This window comes from Caretta caretta, chromosome 12 (assembly GCF_965140235.1).
Source record: "Caretta caretta isolate rCarCar2 chromosome 12, rCarCar1.hap1, whole genome shotgun sequence".
NCBI classification, from domain to species: domain Eukaryota; kingdom Metazoa; phylum Chordata; order Testudines; family Cheloniidae; genus Caretta; species Caretta caretta.
In genome coordinates, this window is record NC_134217.1 from 3,148,142 (window position 1) to 3,175,904 (window position 27,763).

At 49.3% G+C, this 27,763-nt stretch overlaps 1 protein-coding gene across 11 annotated transcripts in view; it reads left to right on the forward strand.

The window, feature by feature from the left end:
• HYDIN (HYDIN axonemal central pair apparatus protein) overlaps positions 1-27,763 on the forward strand; it is a 451,680-nt gene that overhangs the window by 33,667 nt on the left and 390,250 nt on the right. For all 11 annotated transcript variants that reach the window (XR_012664515.1, XR_012664516.1, XM_048816820.2 and 8 more), the window contains 3 exons: positions 7,131-7,273; positions 8,714-8,839; positions 13,439-13,558. Coding sequence is in view for 9 of the 11 variants with exons in the window: in XM_048816820.2 (XP_048672777.2) it covers positions 7,154-7,273; positions 8,714-8,839; positions 13,439-13,558 (366 nt within the window). In the remaining 2 variants the exon portion in view is untranslated. The remainder of the gene's footprint in view (positions 1-7,130; positions 7,274-8,713; positions 8,840-13,438; positions 13,559-27,763) is intronic.

The following is a 27,763-nucleotide window of genomic DNA, read 5'->3' on the forward strand; positions in this document are numbered from 1 at the left end:
TTCCCACTGTTATTATTGCTTGCTGTGCGCTCCATAATATCTGTGAGAGTAAGGGGGAGACGCTTTTGGCGGGGTGGGAGGTTGAGGCAAATCGCCTGGCTGCTGGTTTCACACAGCCAGACACCAGGGTGGTTAGAAGAGCACAGGAGGGCACGGTGCTCATCAGAGAAGCTTTGAAAACCAGTTTCATGACTGGACAGGCTACGGTGTGAAAGTTCTGTTTGCTTCTCCATGATGAAACCCACCGCCCCTTGGTTCACTCTGCTTCCCTGTAAGCTAACCACCCTCCCCTCCTCCCTTTGATCACCGCTGTCAGAGGGAATAAAGTCATTGGTGCTTCACATTCATGCATTCTTTATTCATTCATCACACAAATAGGGGGATAACTACCAAGGTAGCCCGGGAGGGGTGGTGGAGGAGAGAAGCACCAGGAGGGGTGGTGGAGGAGGGAAGGACAAGGCCATACAGCACTTTAAAAGTTTAAAACTTATTGAATGCCAGCCTTCTGTTGCTTGGGCAATCCTCTGGGGTGGAGTGGCCGAGTGGCCGGAGGCCCCCCCACCACGTTCTTGGGCGTCTGGGTGAGGAGGCTATGGAACTTGGGGAGGAGGGCGGTTGGTTACACAGGGGCTGTAGCGGTGGTCTGTGCTCCTGCTGCCTTTCCTGCAGCTCAACCATATGCTGGAGCATATTGGTTTGATCCCCCAGCAGCCTCAGCATTGAATCCTGCCTCCTCTCATCATGCTGCCACCACATTTGAGCTTCAGCCCTCTCTTCAGCCCGCCACTTACTCTCTTCAGCCCGCCACCTCTCCTCCCTGTCATATTGTGCTTTCCTGCACTCTGACATTGTCTGCCTCCATGCAGTTGTCTGTGCTATGTCAGTGTGGGAGGACATCATGAGCTCAGAGGACATTTCATCACGAGTGCGTTTTTTTCGCCTTCTAATCTTCACTAGCCTCTGGGAAGGAGAAGATCCTGTGATCATTGAAACACATGCAGCTGGTGGAGAAAAAAAAAGAGGCAGTGGTATTTAAAAAGACACATTTTCTAGAACAATGGCTACACTCTTTCACGGTAAACCTTGCTGTTAACATTACATACACAGCACATGTGCTTTCCTTTCAAGGTCGCATTTTGCCTCCCTCCACCACGTGGCTAGCCCCTCACTCCCCCCCCCCCCCCCCCCGGCTAACAGCGGGGAACATTTCTGTTCAGCCACAGGCAAACAGCCCAGCAGGAACGGGCACCTCTGCATGTCCCCTTAAGAAAAGCACCCTATTTCAACCAGGTGACCATGAATGATATCACTCTCCTGAGGATAACACAGAGAGATAAAGAACGGATGTTGTTTGAATGCCAGCAAACATACACTGCAATGCTTTGTTCTACAATGATTCCCGAGTACGTGCTACTGGCCTGGTGTGGTAAAGTGTGCTACCATGGTGGGTGGAATAAGGCTGCCCTCCCCAGAAACCTTTTGCAAAGGCTTTGGGAGTACATCCAGGAGAGCTGCAAATCCCAGGGCAAATTAATCATTAAACATGCTTGCTTTTAAACCATGTATAGTATTTTAAAAGGTACACTCACCAGAGGTCCCTTCTCCGCCTGGCGGGTCTGGGAGGCAGCCTTGGGTGGGTCTGGGGGGGGACTGCCTCCAGGTCCAGGGTGAGAAACAGTTCCTGGCTGTTGGGAAAACTGGTTTCTCCGCTTGCTTGCTGTGAGCTATCTACAACTTCATCATCATCATCTTCCTCGTCCCCAAAACCTGCTTCTGTGTTGCCTCCATCTCCATTGAAGGAGTCAAACAACACAGCTGGGGTCATGGTGGCTGAACCCCTAAAATGGCATGCAGCTCATCATAGAAGCGGCATGTTTGGGGCTCTGACCCGGAGCAGCCGTTTGCCTCTCTGGTTTTCTGGTAGGCTTGTCTCAGCTCCTTAAGTTTCAAGCGGCATTGCTTCGGGTCCCTGTTATGGCCTCTGTCCTTCATGCCCTGGGAGATTTTGACAAATGTTTTGGCATTTCGAAAACTGGAACGGAGTTCTGATAGCACGGATTCCTCTCCCCATACAGCGATCAGATCCCGTACCTCCCGTTCGGTCTGTGCTGGAGCTCTTTTGCGATTCTGGGACTCCATCATGGATGATGATCATCCATCATCATCCATGAGTATCATCCATACTGATGAGCTCTGCATGGTCACCTCTGCTGATGAACTCTGGCCAGCATGGCAAGCTGCGGGTGACCATGCAAACAGGAAATCGAAATTCAAAAGTTCGCGGGCCTTTTCCTGTCTACCTGGTCAGTGCATCTAAGTTGAGAGTGCTGTCCAGAGCGGTCACAATAGAGCACTCTGGGATAGCTCCCAGAGGCCAATACCGTCTAATTGCGTCCACAGTACCCCAAATTAGACCCAGCAAGGCCGATTTAAGCGCTAATCCACTTGTCAGAGGTGGATTAAGGAAATCGATTTTAAGAGCCCTTTAAGTCGAAAAAAAGGGCTTCATCGTGTGGACGGGTGCAGGTTTACATCGATTTAACGTTGCTAAATTCGACCTAAACTCCTATTGTAGACCAGGGCTAAGTGTACTTGTGTCTGTGTATACCCTGTATCTGGAGCTCTGCATTTCAGTATGGGCCAGCCTGATTCTGAATACACCAGTGTGAATCTATTGTAACTCCAGGAGCAACCACTAACAGGAAAGAAAGAGGACTAGTGGGCTGCTTTATACTGGGTCTATACGGGCAAAACTGAAAGCCAAGTCTAACCCTGCAGTTGAAATCAATTGAAGTCAATGGGAGTTTTCAGTATGAAGCTAGGATTTCACCCTATGTGTCTAACAATCAGTGGAAAATCAAGTAGAGGCAAACCCATTCCCTAACACCGAATGCAGGTAGCTTGGCTGGGCATTGAGAATCTCCAGAGAGGAGAAAGGGAACAGAGCTGCTTTGCAGAGCACTTGGTGGCTAGAGCAGCTTCTAAGGCAGTAGGTATAGCTCCTCCCAAGGGGCGGAGGGCTCGGTGGCCCAGTATATAATTGATTGGAAAGACTGTGGTAGCACGAAAGCTCTCCCATTCCCATCACTATGGTAGCTCCACCATAGACAATCCAGGAAGTTTTTGGAAAGTGTAGGGGACAATTTCCTCGTGCAAGTGCTAGAGGAGCCAACTAGGGGGGGAGCTTTTCTTGACCTGCTGCTCACAAACCGGGAAGAATTAGTGGGGGAAGCAAAAGTGGATGGGAATCTGGGAGGCAGTGACCATGAGTTGGTTGAGTTCAGGATCCTGACACAGGGAAGAAAGGTAAGCAGCAGGATACGGACCCTGGACTTCAGGAAAGCAGACTTCGACTCCCTCAGGGAACGGATGGGTAGGATCCGCTGGGAGACTAACATGAAGGGGAAAGGAGTCCAGGAGAGCTGGCTGTATTTCAAGGAATCCCTGTTGAGGTTACAGGGACAAACCATCCCGATGAGTTGAAAGAATAGTAAATATGGCAGGCAACCAACTTGGCTTAACGGTGAAATCCTAGCGGATCTTAAACATAAAAAAGAAGCTTACAAGAAGTGGAAGATTGGACATATGACCAGGGAAGAGTATAAAAATATTGCTCGGGCATGTAGGAATGAAATCAGGAGGGTCAAATTGCACCTGGAGCTGCAGCTAGCGAGAGATGTTAAGAGTAACAAGAAGGGTTTCTTCAGGTAGGTTGGGAACAAGAAGAAAGCCAAGGAAAGTGTGGGCCCCTTACTGAATGAGGGAGGCAACCTAGTGACAGAGGATGTGGAAAAAGCTAATGTACTCAATGCTTTTTTTGCCTCTGTCTTCACTAACAAGTTCAGCTCCCAGACAGCTGCGCTGGGCATCACAACATGGGAGGTAGATGGCCAGCCCTCTGTGGAGAAAGAGGTGGTTAGGGACTATTTAGAAAAGCTGGACGTGCACAAGTCCATGGGGCCGGACGAGTTGCATCTGAGAGTGCTAAAGGAATTGGCGGCTGTGATTGGAGAGCCATTGGCCATTATCTTTGAAAACTCGTGGCGAACGGGGGAAGTCCCAGATGACTGGAAAAAGGCTAATGTAGTGCCAATCTTTAAAAAAGGGAAGAAGGAGGATCCTGGGAACTACAGGCCAGTCAGCCTCACCTCAGTCCCCAGAAAAATCATGGAGCAGGTCCTCAAAGAATCAATCCTGAAGCACTTGCATGAGAGGAAAGTGATCAGGAACAGTCAGCAAGGATTCACCAAGGGAAGGTCATGCCTGACTAATCTAATCGCCTTCTATGATGAGATTACTGGTTCTGTGGATGAAGGGAAAGCAGTGGATGTATTGATTCTTGACTTTAGCAAAGCTTTTGACACAGTCTCCCACAGTATTCTTGTCAGCAAGTTAAAGAAGTATGGGCTGGATGAATGCACTATAAGGTGGGTAGAAAGTTGGCTAGATTGTCGGGCTCAACGGGTAGTGATCAATGGCTCCATGTCTAGTTGGCAGCCGGTGTCAAGTGGAGTGCCCCAGGGGTCGGTCCTGGGGCCGGTTTTGTTCAATATCTTCATAAATGATCTGGAGGATGGTGTGGATTGCACTCTCAGCAAATTTGCGGATGATACTAAAGTGGGAGGAGTGGTAGATATGCTGGAGGGCAGGGATAGGATACAGAGGGACCTAGACAAATTGGAGGATTGGGCCAAAAGAAATCTGATGAGGTTCAATAAGGATAAGTGCAGGGTCCTGCACTTAGGACGGAAGAACCCAATGCACAGCTACAGACTAGGGACCGAATGGCTAGGCAGCAGTTCTGCGGAAAAGGACTTAGGGGTGACAGTGGACGAGAAACTGGATATGAGTCAGCAGTGTGCCCTTGTTGCCAAGAAGGCCAATGGCATTTTGGGATGTATAAGTAGGGGCATAGCGAGCAGATGGGGGCTGGGAGGGACTGGTGCAGAGCTGCTACCGTCTAGCTCATTAAGCCGGCATTATGGTTGCCTTGCCTTTGCCTTGCATCTTGTCACTTTAAACCTGTGCCAAGTGGATATAAAACACTCCCACCAGTGTGGACGGGAAGTTCTGACTTGGTAGCAGTTAACTGGGGCCATAAGGAGCAAGACAACGGAGACCTGGGCTCAAAGGAAGAATGGCAGGGGCCGCTTTATCTTTGTATCCTTCTGTTGGTTGCTTTTCCTGCTGCACTCCCCTTTCATCCTCATGGCATGTAAGTGACTCTTGTTTTACACACCAGCTGAATGACAAATTGGTATAAAATACACCACTGACTCTCAGTGTGTAACTTACCTCCTCATTTATGCCACTGCAGCATTTGTCTCTAGGAGATCTGAGAAGGTGCTGACACTAAATCTCCTGATTTGTGAGACTAACATAACTGGTCATTTACTGATGAGTAAAGGAAGAGAAACTGGCCTAATGACTCGCTGGAGAGGACCAGTGAGTGTTTGGTTTTGTTATTACCAAACTCTTTGGTTGTTTCCCTGCCCTCCACCTTTTGCATGCTGCTTGTCTTCTTAGATCGTGATCTCGTTGTAGTAGGTACTATGTTTGCTCTGCTTGAATGGAGTCTTACCCGGTGGTTGGTGCTCTTAATGTTACTGTGGTAATAAGATCCCAGACCTAATGGTCTGTCCAAGACTCAAGAGGCTGAGTGCAGTTCCTTGGATCTGGTGGAGAGCATTGTACATTGTTAAGGTATCAGGGATCTCCTTCAATCAGCTGGATGTTTGGGACAGAATAATGTAAAATGTTTGGACTGGTTCCAAGGTTCTGTAACAATTGAACGCTTGTTTGAAAGGAGTCAAAGGGGACTGTGCTTCCACACCCAGCTCAGACCTTCTCTCCCTTCACCCTCCTCTCAATTAAAACCATAAACAACTCCCTGAAATGGTAAAAAATAGAGTATTTGTTCTAGGCCCTACCTCCTCAGAAGCCAGGTGAGAGGAACATGAGTGTTTTAAAAGGCATTAACGTGTCAAGGAAATGATGTGAGGTTTTCCTTCAGATGTGGCAGAGCAGACCCATTCACTGATGGGGGGAGCTGGGTGCATGCCAGCTCCCACTGTATTTTTTTTTAAAATGTATTATTTAGGTGAACTCAAATAGCTTTTCCTTATTCTCCCCTCCTCCTGAGGATCTCACTGATACCATTGTGCAGTTTGGCTCTGAGCGTGTTTCCTCTGGTTTCACTGCTCTCCGTCCATGCTTTGTAAGTGGGTCATTATTCAGGAGAAGAATATCCATCCAGAAGATCTGCTGCCATCGTATCCCATCTGCCCTGGATTGCTATTGCCCAAATCCCCTGTCCCTGTGAGCAAAATGGCTGGGCCTGCGTGGGGCAAGGGTTGGCAGTAGCGTCAGTGTGTTTGTGTCTCCCGCATGCTCTGCTCCACAGAGGCTGTATCTGAGATAGTATTGAAGGGGTTTCCTGGGGCAGGATGAGGGTTTGGTCAATGAATCCATGGCTCTCTAGATCCACTGGCTGCCAATAATGAGGCTCACAGTGGAGGTTGCTGCCACCCTTTTGTGTCTTAATTGGTGCTCATGGCTTGGGATTACACTCAGTCCCACCCGAGCGCTGCAGTCCTTACTCGATCAAAACTCCCAAAGAAAATACACCAGGGATTATAGAAATACTCCACTCCCACAAGCCCCTCATTCTGATTCACCTAAAGATGCACAAACCCACATTAGTGACTGGGCAGACAGCATTTATGGTAAAGAAGGGAGTGAGATTTGGGAGGCCGTGTGCATGACATGTTTTATGCTGGTGTAACTCCATTGACTTCAGGGGGGTTATTCTGTCTTGTTCCAGTGTGAGAGGATAATCTAGCAGTAGAGGTTTAAAAATTAAAACCCTGTAAATTAGAACTCTCCCATGGGTCTCCCAGGGTATCTCAGGTTTCAGTTTCTGCAGCCTTGTGTCATCATTTGCTGTTGAGCGAAGTGAGTGTAAAATGCCCAGTCAGTGCCTGAGTCAGTGGAGTTCTACACTCTGTCCCATGCAGTAGGTACCTAAGATACAGGGCAGTGAAAATTGGGCCCAGTACCTGTTGTTGCTGAGGATTTTTAATTCCAAGGGGTTTTTTGGCTTTTAAAAATTGCACTATTGCTTATTTCAGATGAGCTAAGAAATTATGTGAGGATGCCATCCAGCAAGGTTCATCAATCCTTGGGGCCCTCCAAGATGCCTGAAGGATTCCAGAGCAAAGTTGTGGCCCCTCGTAATCCTAAGCTTGTCAGAGAAGAAGAAAAGGCTGTTACTGTAAGTACTTAACACATGGCTAGAACATCTGATCAACATCAGGGGTGGGGAGGGACCCCACAGTGCCAGTTTCCCTGCCCCCCTTTCCCACAAAGAGGTAATCCCACATTTTATTTTGTCTTCTGACTTCAGGAAGCCCCTCCTATGGGATCCAGGATCAATGGATGAGGAAGGGGTGGGCAAGAGGAAAGGAGTGGGAGGATACTCATCATCCCTTACCACAGACCTTGCAGTAAAGGAGAACCCCAGCAAAACAGCCGTCTCCTCAGAGTTTAAACTGGAAGCAGGTCCTTAACTAGTGGAGTGATGCTGGTGGTTGGTGCAGTAGGAACTTGCTATGCAAGCCATATCTTATGAGACTATTCCTGTTAGGCTCAACTCATCCCACCCTACTGTAAGATCTAGCAGCCTTGGGGAATTTGCCTGGCGTAGGGGCTTCTCCAGATGGCACTGAGACACCATAATGGCCCTACACCTACCCCTGCACTAGCCCTTGGGCAATGTCAAGGATGATCTGAGAGAGAAGGAAGCCTGGCCTGTGTGCCACTGAACTCAAGCTATTCCTGGCTGATGCAGTAGCCCCTACGTGCCTTTGGCAGCTGGGCATAAGTTTGGGTCGTCTTCAGGCTGCTGTAACCTGAGACTGGGGTTGAACTCATCCAGAATAGGTGAACACAGAAATGATATCATGCCAGCTTTGTCCCCTCATGAACTCTGTGCCAACCTCAGTTCCAATGCAGGGATCCACTGAGCCACTGACTTCATGTCAGGTGAAGTGAGGACTAATATGATAAAGGGCTTGTAGGGTCAGGGGTCAAACCCCGCCCCTTTTACCTACACATTTAGTGAATGGGGTTTACTGTTTGAGAAGGTAAGCAGGATTCAGCCCAATGCTAGATCAGACCATGGAAAGAGCTCTTTAGAGTGCCATCAAAAAGGCTATAAGGACAAAGCAAGATCAGACAACTACTGATTAAAATTAGATGATCTAAACTTGGGCCATTCCTCTTTCCTTGAATCTTGTCGCTCCATTTCTTTTATGCTTTGCCTTGACAATTCCCTCAGAGAAGTTGTCCCTACATGGGTCTTTGCATGAGCATTGTGTAATAGTGTAGCCATGGAATTTTACTAACTTTTTTCCTTTTAAGTCACTTGCTTCAGTCAGGAGTTAAAGGAACTCCCCGCCCAAAGAATCAAATTCCTCAGCTAGATGTCATTTCAAATCATGGCTGACAGAGAGACAAATAGGATTGAATCTCTTGGGTACTGCATGTATATTCCGCTCTGTATAATTAATTTACCAGTTTTAAATATTTCAGCAGGGAACTTAGTGGCATTCCAGGACTACCCTAACGGCTGAGAACACAAATTATTTATCAGCGGCACTGTAACAAGAAAAACCATTTATATAGCTCTGGTTCCTGTTGTTTTGAATTGCAGCTGACTCCATCTGCCTTCCTGAAGGAGATGTCTCTTACTACGGAGCAGAAGCTGGCTAGTACTCATGAGATGCGGCCACCTCAGATTATTGAGCTTTTAGACATGAGTGAAACCTCCCATCAAAAGGTAGCACTTCTCTGCCCTTCCCTTCCCTTCCAGCTCCCTTTTTCTCTCTATTTTATGTGATGTTTACAGAGATGCAGTACATAGGATTCAACTTGTTTAAATCCTGCACACAGTGGGCCTGACTGTCCTCTCAAACCACTTATTTCAATGGAACTACTCCTAGTTTACACTTGTGTAAGTCAGAGGGGATTCAGGCTCCATGTCTTTTGCAGTCAAAGGGCCAGATTCTGATCTCACTTCCACCAGTATGAATGCAGAGGATCTCAGTTTAAATGAATGGAGTTTGTCTGGATTTTCATTTCTTCTTTTTTGAGTGATGATCTCTATATGTGTTTCAATTGTGGGTGCACATGTGTGCCATGCGCCAGAGCTGGCAGGTTTTCATAGCAGTGACTGCTGACTGGCACATGTGTCATGGCACATGACTGCTGACTGGCACATGACTGGCACATGTGTCATGCGTTTCCATAGGCCATGTGGGTCAAGGCCTCTCCAGTTCCCTCTTACTGCTGCGTGGCTGGAGTCAGAGCCCCTGATCCTGTTTACACTAAGAGAGCTTTTAGTGTTCCTGTTTATAGTTCCTCTTTGTTGTTTTTTGCAGTGTAGATTGTTTTAAATAGGCGTGATAGTTTTCTCAGGTCTGGACCCCCAACCCCGGGGTCTCTGTCCTGTAATCTGGGGTTCAATGACTGTTTATCTGCCCTTGCTAGTTCTCCAGCACAAGGACCAGCACTGTCTGTACTGCTTCGGGGAAGCCCATTTTGCTGCTTGCTGTGCTATCTGTAAGGCTTTCCCACTGTGGACCTGGGAGGTGCGACAACTTCACTTTAGAAAGCACCTCATGGAGGGGACCAGGGGGCCACATGCCCATTTGGACCCAGGACCATTGGAACCAGCGGTGCAGTGTCCGTCATCAGTGGTGAGTGCACTTCCCAGCACTTCCCAGGCTTTGGACCATGCCCTACCCACCTTTGCCACTGCTCTCCGGCCCATCACTCACCTGCCCGGTTCCCACTGTGGAGACAAGCTGGTCCTGCTCCAGTTGGAGAGGATGATGCCCATGCTACACCATGGTCTATCCACACTGCTGGCTCCCCTGCTGCCGAAGGCATCTTTGGATTCCGAGAGCTTTTCTGAAGCAGAGCCAACATTTTCTCCCATATCTAGACACAGCTCTGACTCTTGCTCCCAACTGCCTCCACTACTCCTCTGCAGTGTTATAGTTTCACATTGCCAACTATCAGGTTCTGCTGGTGAAATACGACCTTAACACCTATGCTTGGAGAGTTCAAGGACAAGCTACCCCAAGACCAGCAGCAGCGATTGCAGGCGCTGGTGGATGAAGGGCACCTTTGTAGATGAAGTCAGCCTCCAAGCAGTGGTCAATGCAGCTGACACATCCTTGTGCTGGCTTGCCAAAGGGGTCCTCATGCACCACAAGTCCTGGGTACAGTCCTCTAGTTTCCCTCAAGAGGTACAAACGACCATAGGGACCTCCCCTTTGATGAGGACAAGTTGTTCTATGCTAAGACTGATGAGCATCATCACTCGCTAAAGGACTCGAGGGCTACGCTGTGCTCCCTGGGGATCTATACTCCAGCCCCGCGGCGCGAACAGCAGCTCCAAAAATTCCACCCCCGACCGTATGCACCCTATCCGCTGTACTAGCAGTGGCCCCAGGAACCCCGACGTCAGCACCTCCAGTCCCAGCATCAGTGACCCATGACCTCAGCCACAGCCATTTCCTCGACTCTTACCCACTGGCAACCCAAGGCATACTTCTGATAGGTTGGTTGAGAGCTGCGAACCCTTCCCCTTGCCACCTGTGGCCCCACACATCATCTTTGGGGGCCATCTTGCCCAATTCACCCACAATTGGGACAAGATCACCATGGACTGTGAGGTCCTGGAGATAATCCACGATGGACACTCCACAGAATTTCTTTTGTTTCCCTCACCCCCCAGACACCTCCAGGGGACCCTACCAATCAATGCCTTCTCCAACAAGAGGCCGAAGCTCTTCTCGCAAAGGGTGCCATAGAGACCAAAGGCTTCTACTCCTCTTACTTCCTCATCCCCAAGAAGGGTGGAGGTGCTGCCCCATTCTAGACTTGTGCATACTAAATAGCTTTATCCGAAAGTCCGAATTATGTATGCTGATGCTGGCTTCTATTATCCCCTTCCTCTCCCGCCCCGGGGCCTGGTTTGCAGCCCTTGACATGAAGGATTGTATTCAGGTTACAGGGAACCAGATGAACTAATTCGGACGGGGCCAGGCACTATTTGTGTCACCAGGCGTCAGGCCAAGATGAGGACACTGGGAATCAGGCAGGTCACAGTACATAGGGCTGGGCGAGCGTTCCAGGCAGCAGCCAGGTAGAGCCCAGTTGTGCAGATAATTTCCTGTGCCTCCCTTTGGGTTTAAAGAGGAAGCTCTGACCAATCCGAGGTCCCATTGTTTCACCAATCAGGGCCTAGGGGAGGCCTCCCTGATATAGCTTCAGGTTTCATGGTCTCTCCGCTAGGTTGTTTAGTACCAAGCTGCTGAGTGAGACAGGGAGGTGAACTTCAGGGTCATGATACCATGGAGGTTGCATAGGGGAATGCCCCTCTGACAGCGTGGAGGCATGCTCAGCAGGATAAACATTTATATTTGGTTTCTTGCTCAATATTTAATACCTATTCCAAGAGGATACATTACTGAAGTGCTCTACAGAGCAGAAAATCCCCAGCCAAAACCTGTAACAAATTGGTTGAGAACTATCCTAAATAGCACAGGAAACTTGGAACATATCCAAACTCCAGGGGCCAGAAATAGTTGACAGCACACACTGACAATCCTCCCCCACCTGTGGATGAAAACCTGGCCCCACTACAGTCAATGGCAAAACTCCCATCGACTTCAGTGGGCCCAGGATTTCATCATGCAGGCCTTCTCAGTCTGGACCAGTGGTTTTCAACCTGTAGTCTATGGGTCTGCAGACCATGTCAGAGATTTCCACAGTGGTCTACACCTCTGTTATAAATATAAAGGGAAGGGTAACCACCTTTTTGTATACAGTGCTATAAAATCCCTTCTGGCCAGAGGCAAAACCCTTTCACCTGTAAAGGGTTAAGAAGCTAAGGTAACCTAGCTGGCACCTGACCCAAAATGACCAATGAAAGGACAATGTCAAGGTTTCTTCCCCACTCTGAATTTTAGGGTACGGATGTGGGGACCTGCATGAAAGACTCCCTAAGCTTATTCTTACCAGCTTAGGTTAAAAACTTTCCCAGGGTACAAACTTTGCCTTGTCCTTGAACCATATGCTGCCACCACCAAGCGTGTTAAACAAAGAACAGGGAAAGAGCCCACTTGGAGACGTCTTCCCCCAAAATATCCCCCCAAACCCTACACCCCCTTTCTTGGGGAGGGCTTGATAAGAATCCTTACCAATTTGTACAGGTGAACACAGACCCAAACCCTTGGATCTTAAGAACAATGAAAAATTAATTAGGTTCTTAAAAGAAGAATTTTAATTAAAGAAAAGGTAAAAGAATTACTTTTGTAAAATTAGGATGGTAAATACCTTACAGGGTATTCCAGAAGGAATTTTATAGCACTGTATACAAAAAGATGGCTACTCTTCCCTTTATATTTATTACAACCTCCATTTGAAATTTTTTAGGAGTCTACAAATGAAAAAAGGTTTAAAATCACAGGTCTAGACTCAGATGTCCCTCGAGGGTCTTGGTGCAGGATGCCTCCTTATTAGACTGTGGAGATGGTACCTGCCTGTCGGTGCAAGGGCAAGCACAGTCAAATTAAAATATTTAGGGCTAACCTAAGAATCTCCACTGAATATGTGCTGCTTTGCCCCACAACCCCCTGCTCTGTGTGTCAGTGCACATTCCTCGGCATGCTCAAGGAACAGCGTGAAATAACACAGGTTTGAAAGGACAAAGTTGAGTATTCCTCGCTCTGGTTTAAAACTCACTAGAAAAGATTATGTAACCAAAGTTCTGTCCTCATTCAAATCCTCCAGGGACACCAAGGTAATGTGAAATCATATAGCCTTGTCTTCTGTCATCTTTTGCTGAACTCTGAACAGCTGCTGCATTGCTTCTCTTGGTTGCCTTCCTTACTGACACTAAAACTCTCTGCTCTCTAGTCTCCTGGGCCAGATCGTCAAAGGTATTTAAGCACCTTACTCCCATAGGATCCTCCCAGATCCTCAAAGGCATTTAGGCACCTAACTTCCATGGGATCCTCAAAGGCATTTAGGAGCTTAATTCCCATGCCTTACTCCTATGCCAGTTAGGCATTTAAATATCTGAGGATATGGACCCTGATGTCTTTACCTCAGGGTGAGTGCAGGCTATAAAGTTAATGGGCAACAATCATCCCTACAGTATCTCCACTGGGGTCCTGATGTAAATTCATTGATCTCAGTTACTCCATGGTTCTTTTGGGGAGTGTTCACTGCAAACCTTATATAATTGCTCATAGAGATGGTCTAGATTGCATCCTGTTAAAGAGCAATGCAGAATTTGCATTCATGACCCCATTCCTCCAAGCATTTCTGTGTCCACTTACTGAGTGTCTCTTTACATCTTTAGTTCTCTTCAGTTGACCTGGAGCAGAGCTTGTTTCAGCCCTTCCCATCAGAGGTGGTATTTCAGAACTATGCCCCTTGTGAGATCTATGAAGTCCCGCTGATTCTGAGGAACAATGACAAGGTAAGAGCCATCACTTGGACCTTTACCAGTCCATGGTGTTGTCTAATTTCTATAGGTTTTGTACTGCACTGATCACTGTGTTATTAGCTCAGTGTTGGAGCACGGCCTATAATAAGATGCTTCTGATGGCTATAGTTACAAAGTGACTGTAACCTACCAGCAGAATTTGTGCCCCTAAGTGCCTGATGCTTCAGTGTGTAGGACACACATTTTTCTGCAAGCTAAAATTCTGATTTGTTCATGCAAATGGATTTTGCACCCGTATCCTGGGTACTTAGATGTTTAACTACTGCACTGGCAGGCATAAATGCCAATTGACATTGAAAGGTTTCATGTGAAGGTGTGAGCCTGAAAATCAAACTTTCAGACTGACTAGGTCTAATCTTTCTCATTTGTGTGACCTGCTTTGTGACTGTGTTGCCTAAGGGGGATAATATTTCGATTAGGATCCAAATTAGGTTTACTCTGGGATAAGAGGCCAAGGCTGAGTTAGGGCAAGGTTTGCATTGATGGTGCCAAAATCTGATGAATTGTTCTGAACTGGGGTCCAAATGTCGCTCTGGTGGAAGGACATGCAAGCTCATTGTCTCCATTGGGGGCTGTTCCTCTGACACCAGGATTGGAACAGGCCCTGGGACTGGGAGAGGAGTGTCTTTCTGCTATTTGGATCTAGAACTCAAGCCAAAGGCGCAGATTTGGTGTGGGGATAGACTCAGAACCACCTTTCCTCCTGAAATCCAAAGGGAACCAGTTCTTAGGGTTTGGTTTTGGCCTGTCCTTGCTGTAGCTGCCTCGGACAGTGAGAAAGTACCATTTATAGAGTGGTGGTAAGCAGGTCCCTGCTTCCTTGATGAAGGGCCTTATCCTTTGATGTGCCAAGTGCCCATTTTAATGTCTTTTTAAAGCTCACCTCTTCCTTTTCGAGGCTCATTTTGTCCTCCTTTTTGGTCCCCTTTGTTGACATGGGCCTTGACAGGAAGTGCAGGACATTTAGGCTTGCCATGTGATGAACTGAAAGAACAGTTTCCTGCTTGCTGATAACACTCACCCATAACACCTCTCATTCCATAGACTCTACTTAGTCTCTGCTTGAACCATGCAGATGGGCCTTGTCTGAACCCAGGGAAGATGGAAGTCTTGGGAGGGGTTCTTGGCTCGCTCCTTTTTGTGTCCCTGCTCATGGAGGGGTCTGTTCCAAAGGAGTTAACCCAATTAGGAACCATTTTTGGCGATGTCCTTCCTTTGGAGAGCTATGTTTCTAAGGTGGTGCCAGAGTGTTCTGGGCTTCAGCCTTGCACATGCGGTGGCCTTCTCTGTCCTGCCATGGCCGGGGAACAACAGCACGAGCCCATGTGGCCAGAAGGCTCAATTCCTGCCAGTAATTTCCTCTTCGCAGTGTTCCCAGCAGGACTTCTCTGCTACTCACAGCTAGTGTGTAGCATGCCTGACTGATCAGCCGTACTCTGACTACACCCACCACATGTTCCGTGCCTGCCTACTAAGTGATTGTCAAGGTTCCTCCCCCACTCTGAACTCTAGGGTACAGATGTGGGGACCTGCATGAAAACCTCCTAAGCTTACTTTTACCAGCTTAGGTTAAAACTTCCCCAAGGTACAAATTAATTTTACCCTTTGCCCTTTCATTTCCACTGCCACCACCAAACTTTATCTGGGTTTACTGGGAAACGTAGTTTGGACATGTCTTTCCCCCCAGAATCCTCCCAACCCTTGCACCCCACTTCCTGGGGAAGGTTTGGTAAAAATCCTCACCAATTTGCATCGGTGACCACAGACCCAAACCCTTGGATCTGAGAACAATGAAAAAGCATTCAGTTTTCTTACAAGAAGACTTTTAATAGAAGTAAAGCAATCACCTCTGTAAAATCAGGATAGTAGATACCTTACAGGGTAATTAGATTCAAAACATAGAGAATCCCTCTAGGCAAAACCTTAAGTTACAAAAAAGACACACAGACAGGAATAGTCATTCTATTCAGCACAGTTCCTTTCTCAGCCATTTAAAGAAATCATAATCTAACACATACCTAGCTAGATTACTTACTAAGTTCTAAGACTCCATTCCTGTTCTGTCCCCGGCAAAAGCAGCGTACCGACAGACACAGACCCTTTGTTTTTTCCCCCTCCCGCCAGCTTTTGAAAGTATCTTGTCTCCTCATTGGTCATTTTGGTCAGGTGCCAGCGAGGTTACCTTTAGCTTCTTAACCCTTTACAGGTGAGAGGATTTTTCCTCTGGCCAGGAGGGATTTTAAAGGGGTTTACCCTTCCCTTTATATTTATGACAGTGATGGATTGGCATGAACCAAGAGCATCCTGCCTCTGGTCAAGACCTTTTTTAGCCTTGTTCTTTAGATGCTGTAGCGGTGTGAGACTCACCCCTGTGGCACCTCCTGCTGGTCGTCCAGGGAATTAGTGTTCCAGCCTCCGGAGCGCCCTCTGCAGGCCGGTGTCCTGCTTGCTGCTGGCCCCCATGTCCCTCCCGGACCCCGGTGCCCCTTTTACCCAGGGTGCTTCCCCCTGGCAGTACCTCCACAGATCTGGGTCTCACCTCCCCAGGGAATCCCCACCCACTATCCCCACCTCACCTCAGTCTGTTGCCACTGCCAGTCATCAACTAGCCCCCGTTCCCTGAGGCCGACTGCAGTGTAAACGCCAGTCGTCACAGGCAAGAGGGGTTTGGACCTGCTGCCTTTGCCTACCCCCTCCAACCCCAGTATCTATTTAGCCTTACTCTAGGCCTGCAGCCTGGGGAGTTTCCAGGCCGGAGCTCCCCAGCTCCTCTAGCCTTCCCCCAGCCCTGCTCCACCTCAGGTACTCTCTCAGCTTCCAGGCAGCCAGGTCCTTTTCCCTCAGCAAGCCAGAGGGAGAGTCCTCTCAGCTCCTGGCTTCACTGGCCTTTATAGGGCCCACTGGGTCCGTTTGGGTCGTGGCCCCAGCTGCGCCTACTCCGCCAATCAGCCCAGCTTTTCCCCTGTCCCAGCCCTCTCCCAGGGCTGTTTTAAGCTCTTAAGGGCAGGAGCGGGTGACCACCCTGCAACAGGAAGGAGGGTCAGTCTGCTCGGGCTGCCCTGCTGGCTGGAGTTCTCTCCCTTCTTGGGCTGCTGCTGCCACAGCTGCGGAGTGAGGGGGGGCATTGCCGGCCCACCCCTCCACCCTCCGCCTCCGGAAGGAGAAACCAGGACCCCACCATCGCTACCATCTATGGGTCCTTCCTGCCTGGCTGGCTGATTGCTGCTCACTGTTGCTGCTGTGGGAACCGCTGCTGCTGGTGAGGAGGAGGAAGAAGAGGACTCCCGCAGAGGGACATTGTTGAGAGGGTTCATTCACAAACGGAGTGACTTTTGACATCTCTGCTCTTGGGGGGCGGGGGTGACTTTATTGCTGCTGGGGGGAGCAAGAGGAAGAGGCATGGAGCCCTCCCCCTTGCCCATCTGCTCCCAACCTACCACCACCCCCAACTACCGCTGCCCCCTCCGTCACCCCACATACCAACCGGACCTGCTCTTCGCCCCTCGACGTGGCTGATTGTTTCCCCCCCTTCACTACCTGGGACTGTTTGCAGCAGTGAGCGGCAATAGACTGAGCTACACAAGCACACGTGGGCGCACGTGTCTCCTTACCTTGGACCTTCCCTCCCCCCAGCTGCATTTGGCTGGTGGGGTCCCCTCCCTGCTGTGCCCCCCAGACCCCTGTGCTAGTTTGCCGCGCCCCCCCCCCCCCCCCACAGCCAGCCCCGCCTGCTACTTGTTTTGTTCCCCTAGGAGTTCTGCTTTTGTTAGTTTGCCTCCCCTGCCCCGGCCCTTCCGTGTTTGCTACCTGCCCCGCCCCAAACTTTGGGTTTTAGTTTGGTTGCCTGCCCCTCCCTTTTATTTGTAGCTTCCATTTGTGATATATTTGATAACTTGTATTTGGTCCGGGACCTCTTGGAGCTGGGGTATAGGGATGCTGTGTCTTTTGCCCTCCTGTCCCTGGACCAGGAGAAGGCGTTTGACAGGGTGGACCACGGGTATCTCCTGGGCACCCTGTGGGCGTTTGGCTTCGGTTCCCAGTTCGTGGGCTTTTTCCAGGTGCTGTACGCTGACGCGGAGTGTCTGGTCAGGCTCAACTGGACCCTGACTGAGCCGGTCAGCTTCGGGTGGGGAGTATGGCAGGGGTGCCCCCCTTCGGGCCAGCTGTATGCTCTGGCGATTGAGCCCTTCCTCTGTCTCCTCTGCCAGAGGTTGATGGGGTTGGTGCTTCGGGACCGGAGCTGCGGCTGGTCCTGTCTACATACGCCGACGATGTGCTCCTTGTGGTCCAGGACCCGGACGACCTGGTGCGGGTGGAGGCCTGCCAGGCCGTTTACTCAGTGGTCTCCTCCACCTGGGTCAGCTGGGTCAAGCGCTCTGGCCTGGTGGTTGGGGATGGGTGGCAGGCAAGCTCCCTCCCACCTGCGCTTCAAGCCATCCAGTGGGGCATGGGTCCGCTGCTCTATCTTGGCGTTTATCTATCCGCCATGCATTCTTCTCTGCCAGAGAACTGGCAGGATTTGGACGCCAGGGTGGGTGTGTGACTGCGGAGCTGGACAGGACTGTTCTTGGTGTCTCTCCCTGTGAGGGAGAGTGCTGGTGCTGAACCAGCTAGTCCTGTCCATGCTCTGGCACCGGCTCAACACCCTGAGCCTGGCCCCGAGGATCCTGGCCAGGCTCCAGAGGATGGCTCTGGAGTTCTTGTGGCTGGGGCTGCACTGGTTCTCTGCAGGGGTCCTGAGTCTCCCCCTGGAGGAGGGAGGACAAGGCCTGGCCTGCCTGCGCAGCCAGGTCCATGTCTTCTGCCTCCAGGCCCTGCAGAGACTCCTTTATGGTGCAGGTAGTCCGGCGTGGACCACGTTGGTGCACGCCTTCCTCTGCCGCCTCTGAGGGCTCCGATACGACCAGCAGCTCTTTTTTCTCCATCCGAGAGGTCTCCCGCGAGACCTCTCTGAGCTGCCGGTCTTCTACCAGGACCTCCTCTGGACCTGGAAGCTTTTTTCGGAGACCAGGTCTTTTGTGGCCACCGAGGGGGCGGACCTCCTCGCGGAGCCCCTGCTACACAACCTTGATCTACGTGTGCAGGTGGCAGAGTCTCCCTTGGTGCATCGGAGGTTGGTCCTGGCAGAAACCACCAGAGTCTGAGATCTCCTGGACTACGACAGGGGGGACTGGGTGGTGCCCTGTGTGCTCGGTCGACACATGGGGCTTTCCACCCTTCCGACCCCTAGGCATGTACTCCAGGAGGTGGAGGCCGCCTTGTCACCTGATTCTCACGTTTTCCTGCGGCGAGCCCTGCGAGAGGGTGCTCTCCACCCACCCCTCTCCCCTGGCCCTCCAGACATTTTTCTTCGGCCCCTGTTCCACGAGCCCCACCCCGGCCTCCCCGTTCCCACACTCCGAGCCAGCTGTACACCCTGCAGCCAGTCCGGTTTCGAACCGCACCCAGAAACCATCTGTACATACTTGTACTCCACACACTGCACTTCCTCACCCTCGTGTCCCGCCCCGATGGGACCTTTCCACCTCAAGAGGGTGAGGAGCCCCGGTGGGCCAGCCTTTATTCCACCTTGGACCCACGGACCTTCGGGGACATAGTTTGGCGGCTCCTTCATGGAGCCATGAGCATGGGCATGCACCTGGTGCGGTTCACCCCTATACCCGAGGCCTGCCCCTTTTGCGGTGAGGGAGAACCTGGCGCACGCCTATCTTGAATGCGCCAAGTTGCAGCCCCTATTCCGGCTCCTCCAGAACCTCTTGTTGAGGTTCTGGCTGCACTTCTCCCCGCACTTGTTCCTCACGAACAAGGTCAGCTCCCAGACTACTGCACTGGGCAGCACAGCATGGGGAGGAGGTGGCCAGCCCTCTGTGGAGAAAGAAGTGGTTCGGGACTATTTAGAAAAGCTGGACGTGCACAAGTCGTTGCATCCGAGAGTGCTAAAGGAATTGGCAGCTGTGATTGCAGAGCCATTGGCCATTATCTTTCAAAACTCATGGCGATTGGGGGAAGTCCCAAAAGACTGGAAAAAGGCTAATGTAGTGCCAATCTTTTAAAAAAGAGAAGGAGGAGGATCCTGGGAACTACAGCCCAGTCAGCCTCACCTCAGTCCGCTGAAAAATCGTGGAGCATGTCCTCAAGGAATCAATTCTGAAGCACTTAGACGAGAGGAAAGTGATCAGGAACAGTCAGCATGGATTCACCAAGGGAAAGTCATGCCTGACTAATCTAATTGCCTTCTATGATGAGATAACTGGTTCTGTGGATGAAGGGAAAGCAGTGGACGTGTTATTCCTTGACTTTAGCAAAGCTTTTGACACGGTCTCCCACAGTATTCTTGCCAGCAAGTTAAAGACGTATGGGCTGGATGAATGCACTATAAGGTGGATAGAAATTTGGCTAGATTGTCGGGCTCAATGGCTAGTGATCAATGGCCCCACGTCTAGTTGGCAGCCGGATAAAGTGGAGTGCCCCAAGGGTCAGTCCTCGGGCCGATTTTGTTCAATATCTTCATAAATGATCTGGAGGATGGTGTGGATTGCACCCTCAGCAAGTTTGCGGATGACACTAAACTGGGAGGAGTGGTAGATACGCTGGAGGGTAGGGATAGAATACAGAGGGACCTAGACAAATTGGAGGCTTGGGCCAAAAGAAATCTGATGAGGTTCAACAAGGACAAGTGCAGAGTCCTGCACTTAGGACCGAAGAATCCAATGCACCGCTACAGACTAGGGATCGAATGGCTAGGCAGCAGTTCTGCAGAGAAGGACCGAGGGGTGACAGTGGACAAGAAGCTGGATATGAGTTAACAGTGTGCCCTTGTTGCTAAGAAGGCCAATGGCATTTTGGGGTGTATAAGTAGGGGCATTGCCAGCAGATCGAGGGACGTGATCGTTCCCCTCTATTCGACATTGGTGAGGCCTCGTCTGGAGTACTGTGTCCAGTTTTGGGCCCCACACTACAAGAAGGATGTGGAGAAACTGGAAAGAGTCCAGCGGAGAGTAACAAAAATGAATAGGGGACTGGAACACATGACTTATGAGGAGAGGCTGAGGGAACTGGGATTGTTTAGTCTGCGGAAGAGATGAATGAGGGGGGATTTGATAGTTGCTTTTAACTACCTGAAAGGTGGATCCAAAGAGGATGGATCTAGACTATTCTCAGTGATAGCAGATGACAGGACAAGGAGTAATGGTCTCAAGTTGCAGTGGGGGAGATTTAGGTTGGATATTAGGAAAAAGTTTTTCACTAGGAGGGTGGTGAAGCACTGGAATGTGTTACCTAGGGAAGTGGTGGAATCCCCTTCCTTAGAAGTTTTTAAGGTTAGGCTTGACAAAGCCCTGGCTGGGATGATTTAGTTGGGGATTGGTCCTGCTCTGGGCGGGGGTTTGGACAAGATGACCTCCAGAGGTCCCTTCCAACTCTGATATTCTATGATTCTCTTTGCACACCTTATCCGTGGCCCCACAAAGTCACAAGACCTCCTCATCAACCTCCTCCTGGCCCTGGCCAAAGTTTCCATCTATAATAACAGGAGGAGGATGGTGGACAAGGGGGTGCTCTGCGACTGTGGGGCCTATTTTTGCTCCTCCCTAGTTTCACGCATACGGGCAGAGTTCCACTGGGCAGCATCACTAGCTCCCTTGACAGCTTTGAGGAGCAGTGGGCGCTGTCCGGGGTTCTCTGCTCGGTGTACCCATCCGGTATCCTCGTTTTGAACCTATGACCTTCACTCCGACCCGTTTTTCATTAGTTGTCCCCTGCATTTACTTGGTCCCTGGGTCCACTGGTCCCTCCCTCTAGGTTGGGGGAGGGGCCTTTAGAACCTCCCACGTTTTCCAATACAACCCTGCTAAAGATGTCTACATTCTTTTGTGGGTCCCACCAGACCCCCTGGAGTCAGCAGGTCAGCATGCTGCTGTGTGAGGACTCCTAGAGTGTCTCAGCTCATCTTCCCCTGGTCTGCAAATGTTCCATGTTGACATGTGTCTTCTATTTTACTCAAGCATGGCCACAGTGGGGCCCAGCCCTGGTGTCCTCATCCCTGCTTGTTAAAATCAGGATTGTTCACCTGGATTGTGTCTCAAAACAGGGTGATTTCCTTCACACTTATTCCCTCTCTGTAATTAATATGATCTCCTCACATTGATGTAATCCATTTACCAGCCTCTGTCTCTGCATCATTACTCACCTGGGGATGGATGAATCAGCCTCAGCTCAGATAGGCTCTCCTTCCCCTTTGAAGTTGTCATAAATATAAAGGGAAGGGTAAACCCCTTTAAAATCCCTCCTGGCCAGAGGAAAAATCCTCTTACCTGTAAAGGGTTAAGAAGCTAAAGGTAACCTCGCTGGCACCTGACCATAATGACCAATGAGGAGACAAGATACTTTCAAAAGCTGGGAGGAGGGAGAGAAACAAAGGGTCTGTGTCTGTCGGTATGCTGCTTTTGGCGGGGATAGAACAGGAAAGGAGTCTTAGAACTTTTAGTAAGTAATCTAGCTAGGTATGTGTTAGATTATGATTTCTTTAAATGGCTGAGAAAAGAATTGTGCTGAATAGAATGACTATTCCTGTCTGTGTGTCTTTTTTGTAACTTAAGGTTTTGCCTAGAGGGATTCTCTATGTTTTGAATCTAATTACCCTGTAAGGTATCTACCATCCTGATTTTACAGGGGTGATTCCTTTACTTCTATTTACTTCTATTTCTATTAAAAGTCTTCTTGTAAGAAAACTGAATGCTTTTTCATTGTTCTAAGATCCAAGGATTTGGGTCTGTGGTCACCTATGCAAATTGGTGAGGATTTTTACCAAACCTTCCCCAGGAAGTGGGGTGCAAGGGTTGGGAGGATTCTGGGGGGAAAGACATGTCCAAACTACGTTTCCCAGTAAACCCAGTTAGAGTTTGGTGGTGGCAGTGGATATTCCAAGGACAAAGGATAAAATTAATTTGTACCTTGGGGAAGTTTTAACCTAAGCTGCTAAAAGTAAGCTTAGGAGGTTTTCATGGAGGTCCCCACATCTGTACCCTAGAGTTCAGAGTGGGGGAGGAACCTTGACAGAAGTGTTCCCGATTTGTATGGGGCCAAATCACTGCACCACCTGTGCACCTCACTGAATGACTCTGAAGTCAGCTGACGCTACTAGATGATGTGGAGCTGCTGGGGGTGGGGAATCAGGCAGAGGAGCTTCCTTCCCCTGCCCATAACAGCACTGTCTCAGTCCTGACTCTGTCTGTCAGTCTGTGATGTGGCAGAGGTCCGTGCCACCCTTGGGCTGCTGCTCTTGCATGGGGAAAGGAGAGTTCCAGGTATTGTGTTACAGGAGAGGCTGGGTTGGTGGGAGTTGCTGGAGGAGACTTCTCTGTACCCTGTGATTACCTTCAGGGAGATCTTCCTCCCAGTGGCCTCTTCTCCTCTCCCCCCTGACAATCCTGTTTCAGGTTGGTGGGAGTTGTGGGAGGAGACTTCTCCGTACCCTGTGATTACCTTCAGGGAGATCTTCCTCCCAGTGGCCTCTTCCCCTCTCCCCCCTGACAATCCTGTTTCAGAGCTGTGAGCCATCTTGAGCCATGTGACCTGTTCATGCCCCCTATCTGTCACTCACCTGGGGAGGAATGTGTCTGCTTCCCTCTGGGCCAACCAACAGCATGGCACTGCATACCTGAAGTCTTTCCCCTCCACCCGATTGCCAGTAGAAATAGGGCTGGGCTTAGCCAGACATGCTTGTGGCTGCAAAGCCTCCCCATTGCATGTGGTTGCTATGCACTCTGCTCCCCAGACTCTCTCTGGGCCCGGAACTGACCCACAGGTTTTAATGTTAATCTCTTTTGAGAAGTGAGTTAGTAACATATGTATCCTCTGCATTGAACTGACATGTCTTATAAATCACTAAGAGCAAGTACAGGGACTGATTTCCTTCTTACATACACTGGAGTAAAATTAACTCAATGGTGTTAGTGTCCAGAAATGTTCATTTAAATCAGAAATGGGAACAGACTGACTTACTGGCAGCAGTAGAATGCCTTTTAATTGCATGCTTATGAACAAATTTCAGAAGCCCTTTCAGTGCCATGCCTTTTCTGAGAGGAGTGGCTCTGTTTTACCTTTAGAGGGCTCATGATCGCCAGCACCTCAGCTCTTTCCACAGTGTCTGCCACCTTTGCTTGAAATAACTTTGTGATCATTTTGAGATTTCCCTGAGAGGAGTGGGAGCAGGGAGGCAGTTGAAAGATCTCAGCAATTTTGAACCATTGATTTATAATCAGGACTGAAAATGGAGAAAACGAGGACTTGAAATTTCAGCAGAGAATAAGCTTGCTTGAAGGAGGTGTGTGCCGGAAAGAATCCCATGGGAAAAGATAGTGAGAAGGAGCAAGAAAGGGATCTGAATTAGAAAGTGTTCCAGGAGAAACTATTGTACGCCCCAGGGTTTTGTTTGACATCTGAACAACAAGAAGAAAGTGTGAAAAGTAATCAGAGATCTGGTCCTGCAAGGAAAGGGCATATTAGATATAAAACGTCAGGTGCAAAGAGGATGGAAAGGTGTATAGGAGAGAGTGGAAAGAAACAAATCCTTCTCCGGTTCTAATGGTACAAGATGATAAATCAGAGGATGAAATGAAGCCTGCCTGAGAGTAATGGCTAATGAGAAGCTCTGCTGTTATGGAGGTAGTAGGAGGCTAAAGGGAACTAGTGTTAGAGAGTGTCCCAGGAGAGGAGAAAGATGCTGTGAGGACCTTAGGGCTACATTCATTTGGTAGTGGAGGAATATTGGAAATATGGCTGAGCCATGACACATGTATTCCCAAAACAAAAGGGAAGGAGCTTCCTCGTGAGATTTTGTATGCTCTACAGTATAATCCCAATTTTAACTTGGGTTGACCCTGCCTGTGTACACTTCTCCAACAAACCCTGCCTCACTTCCCCTCGTTGACCACTTCTCTGCTGCATTCCCTTACGCTTGCCCTTTGGAGGACAGGCATACCATTGCCACAGCACTGCTTCCGAGTGATGTAGATGTGGCAGCAAATGATGTTCATCTTTGCCAAATACCAGCCAGCAGACAAAGAGTTAACTCTTCTTTTTAAGTGGAAAAGAACTTCTGCATAAATATTTCTGCAGCTCCCAGCAAAATGAATAAACGTGTACAGTTGCAACTGGGGAGGTGTACGTTATGGGAGGGAGGGAGTGACTGTGTGAATGAGACAGTGTGGAATTGTTGCTGTTCCAAAACAAATGTGTTTTGGAAGCTAGTGAGACCTCAGTCACTGGACAGCACTTGTGTAATAGGGACCCTGACACATACTGTAGCATTAACAGATTCCACACTCATCTCTGCTGAATTTTAATACCACAGGGATGTTGTTAATAAACCCCCAAAAGATCCCCTTACGTTTTAATTTGACTGTTTTTGTAAATAGTTTTCATTGTATAAAAGTAACAAGACACTTCAGCAGTTAGTTTAGAACGTTTTATCTCTAGTTTTCAGATCTCTGAATTGACAGCTGCAGACAATGCACTTGTGATTATAACTCTGTGCTCTGCTTTGTGAAAATCAAGTTAAAGGCATAGAGTATTCTGAATGTGGCCTCTCTAATCTTTTAAATACAGAGGTGGAATGATTTAGTCCATCTTTATTGCTGCTATTTATACATAGTAAAATTGCTTTCTTTTTCTCTGGCTCTTTCTAAGCAGTGCTTAGAGAGATTTTCATTGTTTGTTCTGCAGAAAATGCTTATGTACATTCATTTTATTAGAGAATAGATTACACAGGACTTTTGTACACAATTTAAAGTTAGCCTTTGGAACTCACTTCCACAAGCTATAATTGAAGGATTCTGGATCATCTGCATTTACAGTGACGGTAGCCATCAGTGACTGGTTACTGGTCTGATCACATGTAGAAATCCCTATGCTCCAAAGCATGAATTGGATTTTGTGGCATATTTGTGAAGCTCTCCCAGCTTGTTAGTAAAAAAAATTTTCATTTGAGTTTCTCTCAGCGGTAGATTGCATGCTTTAGGCTTGCTGCGCCAGTACCAGTAAACCCCTGTTTGTTTTCTATTTTCTTCCAGTATCATTGTGACAGATGTATGTTATCAATTTGCCTGAGGCATCAGGTGATCAGGCTGAGGCCGCAGGATCGTTAGGGGAGGTGATGAAGGAGCACACCAAGTGACTAAGTTTTAAAGCTTTATTAATAAAATAATAGCGGGGAGTGCTGGGTCACTCAGAGGAAGGAAGAAAGCATTAGTGCCCGAGCCCTAACCCACTTTCATACTCACACACGCACAACCAGAGGCTAGCCATGCCTGGGTGTAACGTAAGAAGAAGATGGGGGAGGGGTAGATGAGAGTTCTGTCCTGTGCACAGGCCATTTAGGGTCTGCTGTTGATCTCTGACTTGCTTCAGCTCTTGGGAGGGTTTTAAGCCCCGGGTTCTTCCAGGGGCATTTTCGTCCAGAGCCCTTTGTTCCCTGTGCTCTCGGTACCAGTCCGAACCCGCCTTCTGTGGCTCCCTTAGGTTCCCCAAAACACACTGGGCTGCAGGGTTGCGAGACAGTTGTTTTTCAATTCACTGGCCTTCGCAATCTTTTTTGTTTTGCAACCCCCTTCAGGTCTGTCTGGTTCAGGTCTCCTTGCCAACAGGCTTTTGGCTGTTTAGCAGCAGGGAGCTTGTTTGTGTGCATTGGCCTTGAGTGGCAGTTTCATTCCTTATCTTCGAGCCTAGCTGAATCGTCGAGTTAACCCGTTCCTTTCTCCCTCTTCGGCCTCTCGCAACCTGCAAAGGAATCTTTCATTCCACACACCTTCAACCCTTCCCAATGCGTATAAAAGCATTAGCAATATACAATGCTGGTGCGTACCCAGGGGACTCCGTGGTGAGGGGGGCAATTTTATTGTGACATCATGAAGGGCAGCTCTCATTGCAAAATGCCATGCAAGGTTTCCTGTGTGTTAACAAGGTACTTGGGAATTTGGCTCCACTGAGCTTTAACTGTTGTCTGATTATGAACTGATCAACCGGCAGAATCTTCTGCAAGAAGTCATGCTAGTTTTTAATAATGAAACTGGAATACAAGTCAATAACAGTAACATAGCCTGAGGCTGGAAATACACAAAGGTAGCATTCCCCCTAAAGAACAGTATCAACAGATGGGCATGCCCCAGGGGAAACCAAGTAACCACAACCTTTCTTTGGACAGTCAGTAACTCTCTGCTTCTGGCTTCCTGCTCTTTGGGCTTTTGTGACTCTTCTCTGATTCTCTTCAGCTGTTCCTTTGTCAACTCTTGGGTGGTTCTTCCTTCATCTCTTCTGATGTCAGTCAGTGCCTTCCCAAGGCTGTCTTGCTCCCTTCCTTCTCCCTCTGCTCCTCATCCCTAGATGAACTCCTTTATTCTCACAGCTCCTGTTACTTATGTGTATGCTGAGAATTCTTTGATCGTTTACTTCGTTTTGCTTGGCCAGCTGATTATGTGGCATTTTTCTTTGGAACAGAAAAACCCCTACCAAAGTAAAAGACTCCACTGCACACACTCCCCTCCCCCTCCACCCCAGGGGAGAGGATGAGAGAACAACCAACATGTCACAACGTTAATCATGTTGCTTAATGCACTATGGGAAGGTGTCCCCCTCTGGCTCCCTGCTTTTGACCCTCACTCCCATCCCTGTCTTACCATTTGTTGCCCACTGTGGTGGGGTCAGGACTCACTACCGCTGGCGTCTCCCGCTGGTTGCTCCGGGAATTAGCTCGTCAGCTGCAGAGTGCCCTCTGCAAGTGGTGTCTCACCCGTCGACTGCTCTGCTGGTTTGGGAACCGTGTCGCTCCCCGCTCGGCGGCGTTCTTTTCAGGACACTGCCCTCCAGCAGTGCCCACTACTCCAGTCTCCCCCCCTTCTGGGAGGCAGGGGGTTAATAGCAGTCCTTTGGCTTGCACCTGCCTCAGTGACCAACCACAAACCCACTGTCTAGCCCCTCGCCTCAGGAGCAGGTTGCCGTCTGTCTCGGCCCCACTCCTCTGTGGCCAGGTGCAGTATAAGGAGGGAAAGGGAGAGACCCAGGCCCACCCGCTACTCTGGGTCCCGACCCAGGGACCCTCTAGTGGCAGCCTCTCTCTGCCCTCCTTCACTCCCCTCTTGTCTGCCTGTCTTCCCCGGGCCACTTCCCCTTTGGCCCCGTGCA